Source organism: Atta cephalotes (genome assembly GCF_000143395.1).
Source record: "Atta cephalotes unplaced genomic scaffold scaffold00004, whole genome shotgun sequence".
Taxonomy (NCBI): domain Eukaryota; kingdom Metazoa; phylum Arthropoda; class Insecta; order Hymenoptera; family Formicidae; genus Atta; species Atta cephalotes.
This window is the reverse complement of record NW_012130068.1, coordinates 6,658,670-6,668,217: the sequence shown is the minus strand read 5'-3', so window position 1 is coordinate 6,668,217 and position 9,548 is coordinate 6,658,670. Positions and strand designations below refer to the sequence as shown.

The window sequence follows — 9,548 nt, the reverse complement described above, 5'->3', positions numbered from 1 at the left end:
GAGAGAGAGAGAGAGCAAGCGAAGTTACATGAATAAAATGCCAGGAATGAAAAATAAAACGAAGGCGAGTGACCCACATGACTGTCGCGCATACGTGTAAACACGGGGCGTCGGCACTCGTCGAAAGAGAACGACTTATTCACTGAAAGCCTCGCCCAACGACAGTTCGGATGTGTGCAACCTCGATGGAGAGAAATCCTTGTATTTTTTTTCTTTCATCCCCCTTCGCGCCCGCGAAGCCTTCCACTATTCGTCGTACCTCACGATCCGGCGTCCCGTGCGCTAAGAAAAGGGCGAGAAAATAGGTCCCGCACTCCTCTAGAGTGCCATTCAGTGCTGTAATTTATTCCAGTTTCATGAATCCCCTTTTGCAACTACCTTCGCCGCCCCGCGTCCCGTCGTCCTTTTCACTTCTGCCGTTCTTTATCAGAGGCTGCTCCGCGCCCGTTAATCCGAGTTACCTCCCTTTCTCGGCTTTTCTTTCTACACCATCTATAACCAACCTCCCATCGTCCTTCTTCGCCCTTCGTCGCGAACGCTGCCCTGCGCGTGCTCTCTAATTTATCTTGTCAAGCTTTCATTTCGTCCATTACGGACTTCTTTCAAGTTGCAAGTACTTGTTGCACAAGTACGATTGATATTATGAATTCCGCGTTAAAAGCATGCCGCTGAGAAAAAATAGATGCGCCAACATCCTTTAGCGCAAAATATCGTTGTCGTCGTTGTCGTCGTCGTCGTCGTCGCGGGGAGTCGACAGGAGTGAAGACGATCTCTTTCTTAGGTCTCTTAGCAAGCGTGTAAATCTAAATCGATATTCCGGCACCAGCCGGTACATCGTGCAATAACTCTCAGCTTCGTAATATCGAGCGTGCCACCGCGGCACGCTCTACGCGCCACCCGGGGAGAATAATATTGAAATCACACGGGGTTACACGTCGTCGTCATCACCGTCGGGGTCGTCGCCGTCGTTAGTCGTTACTGCCGCAAGTAGGCCAACAGCTCGAAATAGAAACCGCGTCAACTGGGGCAGTCAATGCTCAACGTAAGACATCATTCGTCGCGGTACGTTCGCGACTTTTCCGCACCGACTTTTCCGTATACTTTCGTTCTCCCTTTTTTTATTTTATCTTTCTTGTTTTTCCAACGGAGAAAAATTACCGTCCGTCAAACGTCGGGATATCACCGCGTTTGCTCCATGTACCAAACGCGGCGATCTACGTCTCCAAAAGCTATTTTCCGCTGCAACGACGAATGTCCGTCGGTGACGGCGGGATTTATGCGGGACCAAGACTTACGATTCCGTCGACCGCTACGCCGTTCCACGCTAGTGGTTTACGTGCTTCGCAAACCGCATTCAGCGTTATCGTCGTTATAGAGCCTTTTGCGAATCGATCGCAAGACGCGATCTAATCAATTTACGTCACTAGAACTTCGTTAGCGACAGTAAAATTTTGTTGCACTGAGTTTCCATCTTTGGAAATTTTATCTCTACTCACCGATGAATATACTCTAAATCCAAGTGTGTAATATTTCATGTATATGTGATTTACTTTTCCTCGCATTTCAACGAGGAAATAGTTTTGGTTTTAATGTAGATCTCAATATGACATATAAAGAAGAGTAATTTTATTTTCAATATTAATTGTTCATATATTCAATTTGTTTCCACACTATTAATTTATTTTAAATTATAATTTGACTGAAAAAAATAGTGTAGTTGAAATGTTTCATGTATCGTATATTAATGAATAAGTAATTTTAATCCCTTCTTGACGTTTTAGTAAACTAGTTTTAACCCTTGATCTAATTATTTGTTTAATGTTTCTATCATTGCAATTCCGAGCTAGAAAATTAATATTGTTGTATGTAATTTAGTTTCTCGTATAAAAATAGCACTATAATATATTATGTTTAAATGTAAATCCACTTTTTGTACATATACAGTACAGCGGATTACTTTTATAGAGAAAATTAAATCATTCATATATATGAAGTCACTTATGACACACTTGGATATGCAGTGCAATTATCAATCAAATCCAAGATCATTGAGCCTTATTACGTCATAATCGTCGCAATTTTGTCATTAATTACCGCACGTAACGAAATGCCGGCATATGAGACACAATTCACGACTCATGATTAAAGATCTAATTAAATCTATGCTACCTCTCCATATTAAATATCGTGTGCACATAAACATGAAAGGAAAAGACGACTTTATTTCGTTCTCGTGCATCGTTGAACGAATTAAATGTCTTGAAGCAAATGCATTAATACGAGCGATAACGCAGCGGATTTTAATGCAGACGTTTACATGGGCCATTTTAGCTCCGGAGGCTCGCTCAAATATACGTGCTTACCAGCAGTTTTAGCATCCGGCTTAACAGGACGTAATTTTCCGCAACGGCAACGTAATGACGCGTATATAAAACGACACTAACCCCGTATGCTCATCATATCGTTCATATATTCTCTTTATGAGACGACATCGCTAAACTCATACTGCTAAAAATAAACGATAATGCGCAGTCCCCTCGTAATCTAAATTTTGATTAGGACTCGAAGGAAATATTTAGAATTACGCTTTCAGCTTTAGTGATTGCCTAATTCTCAGTTCTATGAAATTAACTTTGTAGATTAACTTTAAATCTCAGCCAACTTACTTCTCATTTTTTTCTCGTTCTAAGAATTAGAGAAAATGAAGTTGAACGTACTCTCTAAAACTTTTAGAGTTAGTCTCACTCTGAAGAATGAAATCTCACTTTTACAGATTGAAAATTGAGCTAGCTCTTTTTTAGGACTGGCTCAATTTTCACTCTTTAAAATGAGATTTCATTTCAAAATTTAGAGAATCAAAGTTAATCTATAATAGTGGAAACAAACATAAGATGTTGATATTAATGCAATTTATATTTTTGTTAAAGTTATGGATATTATTAAGCAATTTATCTTTCTCTCTGCATGGCTAAAGTCTTTGTAAAACTTTAGAAATAAAACAATATCACGCTTTATTTCTGTGTATTAATTTCTTTGTATGTTCGAAATATAAACACTTTGCACATATTCATTCCTTGAGAAGTGCCGATGATCACTAACATTTAAATATAAATAATCCAGTGATATATGTACGTAACATTCATATTATTTCCTTTCAATGATTATTATTGGATGCTCATCATATTTTCATTAATGTAATTTACTTAATGTCTTTTGAAAATTAAAAGCACGATTGCACTGTCTCTTCCTATCTTTTATCGCACGTCGAGTGCGTTCACTTGCAAAAGCTACCGAACAATTGTTCCTGCACATTTTTGCACCTTCTGTGTTATCTTTCAGAAGCATCTCTATTCTCTACATTACGTAAACAATATCGCGGAAACTTTTAATTAGCGATCCATTTCCTCAAAATTGAACTTCGACACTTCGAATTGCTCATCGTCATTCTTACCGCATTTTCCTTTCCTAAGAAAGAAGAAAAAATGCATGAGTATCTAAAACAATTAATGCATGCATATCTCGAGTATAGAAACCATTGAATCTTTTACGACGTCATCCATTGAAACGTTTTTTCAAAATCCACGAACACATGGAGACGTCGTGCTCGCCTGTTGTTCTCATTTCACGTTTTGCCTCCCATGCGTGAGGAGCAAGCGACCCCCAGGCGTTCGAGAATAACACCCGTGGATCGTTTCACTCGTCAGACATGCTGCATCCTTTGTCTCATCATTTATCATCTCATGATTCACGGCCGGTGCGAGTGAATAACGAGGTTTGGTCGCGCGTAGAAGGAAGATCCCTGAATAATAGAGTACATCCTGACTCGTCCCGTTAGCGATATTAAAACTTCATTTCGGTCACCTTGCAAAAATGATGAAATCGTTAGAAAAGGTTTCTTGTATCCCCTTTCGAGATAAAAGTTTCACAACATATAACATGAATGTCTCTTCCCAGTCATACACGTGACTGCCGTGACTGAGATCTAAAATATTCTCGAGTGTCCGATATGAGTTATTAAATTCCTTCCTTCCTGAATTTCTCTCACGATTTTAAATTAGACAAATGCTCGCACCGGCTATATACTCGTTCATTACGATCCCTCGTTTATGTTGAGTGTTGGTGTTGGTGCAAGGGGCAGGAGACACCGATATACATATGGTACGAGTCGTATCCGACCCACAGTGGCGAAGGATACGAGGGTCGTGTCTCGAGGGTGAGCGAGAATTCACCATACGGCCAGGCCAGCCTTAATCTGACGAATATCCGCGAGAGTGACCAAGGATGGTACAAGTGCAAGGTCGTCTTCCTCAACAGGTCGCCCAACAGTCACAAGAATGGTACCTGGTTTCATCTAGACGTCCACGGTAAGTAGTCTCAATTTTCATGTTTTCTAAAGTTCAAATAATTGCGAATGCAACTCGCGACAGCAAGTGCCTTTAGTATTCAGGATTAACATGTAATGCAGGACGATGTAATCTCTTCTTAACACTTTGAGTTTGCATTGCTGTGAAATGAGCAGTGGAAAGTACAAATGAAAAGTTACTTTCATGTTATATGGAACTTGTTATATGAAAAAAAGAACTTGGTATTCGTGTAAAGTTGTCTGCTAGTAATAAAAGTTATATCCACTATGTGCTAAACGCGCTCTTAGCAGAAGCTTTTATGTTCAGCTTATATAACATGAAATTACGTTATTTCAGCTTCGAATAGCCTCGTTAATATCACTTTGAACTTAAGAAGATTTTACGACTTCGGCTAATGCAGTTTTATAACACTTGCAAGAAGTTAACCACGTAAGTTAGGGCTACGTTTGAATAATTCGATGAATTTGCAAGTTTTCATAATTTGTTGGAAAAGAAATGTATATAATATACGAAAAATATACCTTCACATATTCTATATCTAATTATTATATATTATTTTATTATTACAATTATCTTAACAATATTTTACCAATATTGTTAATATTTTTAACGAAGTTAATAATACTAGTTACGTATGTTTCTCTGTTTCATTTATTACTAATAATTTTATTAATAATAATTTTAAAATAAATTAAATTAATAATATTTGTGGTTCCAAGAATAAATCCAATACCTATACGAGCCGTGGTTGGTGGTGCGTAAATTATGTATTCATAACGTGATATAATTCGCAACTAATTGGAATGTACTTATTAAACGAAATTAAAGTAAATGTAAATATTTCGACTTCGAATTTGTCCTTGTCAGTACGGAAGTCAAGTATAAACTACTAATCATTCATACTTGACTTCCACACTGAAAAGTATTCAAATCCAAAGACGAAATGTTCGCGTTTATTTTAATTTTTGTTTAATAAATACATTTCAATTAGTGCAAATTATATCTTATGTTATGAATATATAATTTATTCACTACCACCACGAAGACTCACATAGGTATTTTGTACTGGATTTATTTTTCGAGTCAACAAAAATGCTACTAATTTATTTTAATAAAATTAATGAAAATAAAACACAGAAAAACATATTATTTTTGTTTGTGCTAATTTTATTAGTTGTCTCTCGAACATAAAATTTTCTAAATTTACTTGTATTCATGTAAGAATACGTGTGTATATGTTAACGTTTGATAATGAAAACTGATCTCATCGAGAAACACGCATCGATCGGGAGAAAGAAACGCGTTCGCGCATTGTTGGAGACACATGAAATTCCGGAATATCCTCCTTTTGCACTTGGTTAAACACATCAACTAATATAGTACACGAAAGTATTCCTTTTTCTGTCGCCTGCGTTCCTTCTCATCCCAAATCTTCGAGCTTACCTCGTCGACGTGACTTCCTGTCAAGAGAAGGAAAGCACGCGGATCATAAAAGACGCTTCAGAAAGAACCGCCACCACTGCTGTCGGTTCTTCGGTGCGTCTCGATGCGAATTGTACATTCAGCAAACACTATGCAACCACGCCCCGTCGTGCTCCCGTTCCCCGGCGTTCCCGAAGTTCGCGCGTCGTGGAAGAAGTTATGTTTCTTGCTTGCTCAGCGCGCAATTCGAACTTACATCTTCTTCCGGAGTTCTTCGCCGTGCCCTTCATCGCTTCGATGAAATCTCCCGAGGAATGGCGTCCCTGCTTACGACGAATAACATGGAAAGGAGGATCGCAAAAAGATTGTGTTACTGGACGGGAAATGGGACAGAAGGGAAGAAAAAAAATGAAAAAAAGCGATGGGAGAAGGAAGAAACTTATTGCCGCGTTTTGCTCGGCTATAAACGATGAAGGACTGGAAGGAAGGAAAAGAAATATTTAGATGGCTTGGAAAGGATGTGTTGTATTGTTTTCCTTTTTTTTTCCTCGTCACATCTCATCCACCCTTTTCCCTGTCAGTCTGCTTATTCCCTATTTTCTCTATTCGCAGCTTTTGTTCTCCTTCAAGCTTTCGGTCACTCGACAATAACAACAACGAAGACAACGATGACGGCAATGACGATAGATGCCGTAAACGGCATCAAAGGGAAAAGTACTCGAGGCATCCAGAAAGCGCTTAAGATTTCTTTATACTTTGTAGCCGGTTTCATTCGGTCGCTTGCTCGCGTTAAAGTCATAAACCATCGCATCCCATCGTGTCACTTCACTCCCCTTTTTCTTTTTCCGCTTTCCTCATCTTCGCGCTACTGTAGCTTCCGCGAAGCGTCGCTCTCGAAATTAAAATTCCTCGTCTTCGAATAACGACGAAGCGAGCAGACGGTGCATAGTAGCGGACAATATCCTGGAAAAACAGAAAATAAAGAAAGAGCAGCCCCGAATGGCAACAATTCGAAAGAAACTGTACGTGAAGCTTCTGCAGAAATATTTACTTGAGCCCTTTCCGATTCTACCGGATTTCTTGCGCGTACGTCATTAAAATTTTTCCAACGGAACAATTTTGTTTTGCGGAAGAAAGGGAATATCGCTCGGAGGATGGTTTTCTTAACCATTACGTCGTGGAAAATTTGCATTATTTCAATCAACCGTTTTTCCTCGTTTTCCATTCTCGATTGCTCCCGTATTCCTTCATCCGAAATGTGTCGATCTTGTATGGTAGTTTCAAGACGAAAGAAAACACTCTTTTGCGTCGTTCGGTCGCGAACGACGGACAGCGAACCATTGTGATTTCTCTAGGATGAAAAGAGGATGGGCGATAAAAACGCGGACGGAACTTCTCGAGGAACATTTTCTAAAAGTCCACCTCCTCTGCTTGGACTTGATTGTTCTTCTAACGTCATTTACCCGCGGCTATTTTCTGTCGTGAAAGTGCTAAGCGTCGTCGTCTTCACTTACAAAAAAGATAAACGGCTTAAATTTTTTTGCGAAGCTTCATCCTGCGAGAATTACGTTACTGGGTCGTGAAAATAATCGGGAATGCAGGAGAATGATTTTATTCGAGTTATATATAGAGATCAGTCGGTTTGCACCGCGCTCTGTAGAGTTCACATTGTAGTCATATAACGCGATAAGATATAGTTGTATTGAATCATATCTAATCATTTGAAATTTCGCCTCTATTGTTCGCAGCGCCTCCCAGATTCAGCATAACACCGGATGATATGATATATGTGAATTTGGGCGATGCGATAATACTCAACTGCCAGGCTGAGGGTACTCCGACGCCAGAGATCCTTTGGTACAAGGACGCGAATCCGGTTGAGCCCAACGGCCGAGACGTCGGGATATTCAACGACGGCACGGAACTGAGGCTCTCGACGATCAAGAACGACGATATCGGTGATTACACCTGCATCGCCAGAAACGGGGAAGGTCAGATCAGCCACACCGCGCGCGTCATCATCGCCGGTGAGACTTTTCATTCAGCTTTTGTTAGAATGTTAGGAAAATTCTCGCGGGACTGCAATTTCGTCGCGAAGTTGAGCAATAAATTATCTGTTCGGGAACAGCGAAAGACACGATTACGTTCGACAGTAACCGAGTCTTATCGAGTGTGAGAGATAAAACTTTTTTAATTTAAGTCTTACTGTCAGTCAGAAATATATTTGCCCGGCGAAGATCTGGAAATAGAGCGCCAGGCACGAGGATGGGTATTGCGAGATTATGAAAATTTCCAGTTTTTTAAATAAGTTTAAACTAATGATGATGAAACCGCGTAATGTAATAAATAAATTTGCATAATTATTCATGAACCCGTGCACTTCGATAATGATAATCTTTTCTTCTTCATTATATTTTTAATTTCTTGAAAATATTTTCGTCAGGAGTCACATATTCGACGCATTCTCATTTAAAAGATCTCTAATTCCTGAAAAATCCCTCTCAAAATTCCCGACCGTGATTTTATCAACGCGAGTCACGAGTGGCGTCTATCCCGCGGTTTTGCCGTGGCGAATAACAATTGCTTTTTTCCGTCGGCCCTGGTAATATCTCGCGGAAAACGTTAACATGCACGCTGTTAAGTATTACTGGCTGACAGCAGCGTGTTACCAGTCACTGCAGTGCGGCCGCTTAATCCACTCGGTCCGGTGACTGCGACAAAAACCATCATAGCAGCTTTCGTTTTAGAGTCTCATGTTAAACGAGCGAACGATACCGCAGTTCACGCACGGTCTGACTATTGGGATAATTAACTCTTAATATACCTACACAATTGAGTCATTTGTGTCCTGCGTTTTTTTTTTTAGTACTAGGAACATTTGGTTAAATAATAAATTCTATCTTTTCCTTTTTTAAATATATAAATATGTAAATATTTTTAAATTATATAACTTTATAAATATTTTCTAAAGATATTAAAGTATATGTGAGAAATACTTCATAATTTTTCTATATTTACAAAAAGTAATAAAACCTGAAACACGAATGATCCATCGTGTGTTGTAGTAAAGAAATATCATCGTGTATACATCATGTAAACCAAGAGTTAAAGAACCGTCCGGTCGTGGCCGTTTGCTTGTTCTTCGGAGTTGACGGGAAACATAAAAAGTCCATCCCAGTTGCTCCTAGAAATATCTTAATCAATCACCTGTCCGTCACAACTGCCGATTTGATCGCTATATGCGAATACTTACTGACGCAGAAAGATCGGATCACGTCTGTAGATTGTCGGCCTACTAAGTGCTCGTTTTGTTCTGGCAATTAAATGCCTATTTTTCATAGCCGTAAGTTAGATACGTAATTAAAATATAATTAAGGAATATTTCATAAAAGTTTCGCTTCTATCCGGCGAAGGAAAGGGATGGGATTCGAGAGCCTAAGTATATAACGTCAGTAAACTAATTAAAGAAGAAGATACTTTGTACCGAAGGTAATAAGAAGGCGAATCTTTTTAACTTTGTTTTTGTCGAACATAAATATAAAGTCGATTGATTAGTTTGCCAACAACGAAACGCTTTCTTCTTAAAACTAATTTAATATGAAACATGCGATGTATGTATATATGTATATGTATATATGTATTTTTTTATATATATATATATATATATATATATATATATGTATATATAAGTATATATATATATATATATATATTTATATATGCTTATATATAGTAAGCGCGTACTTTAATATACTTACCGAA

At 38.7% G+C, this 9,548-nt stretch overlaps 1 protein-coding gene across 1 annotated transcript in view; it reads left to right on the top strand.

The window, feature by feature from the left end:
• The window catches only part of LOC105626172 (protein turtle), a 67,924-nt gene that overhangs the window by 31,585 nt on the left and 26,791 nt on the right, over positions 1 to 9,548 (top strand). Inside the window, exons 4-5 of the mRNA XM_012207483.1 lie at positions 4,133 to 4,364; positions 7,535 to 7,813. Of these exons, the coding sequence (XP_012062873.1) occupies positions 4,133 to 4,364; positions 7,535 to 7,813 (511 nt within the window). The remainder of the gene's footprint in view (positions 1 to 4,132; positions 4,365 to 7,534; positions 7,814 to 9,548) is intronic.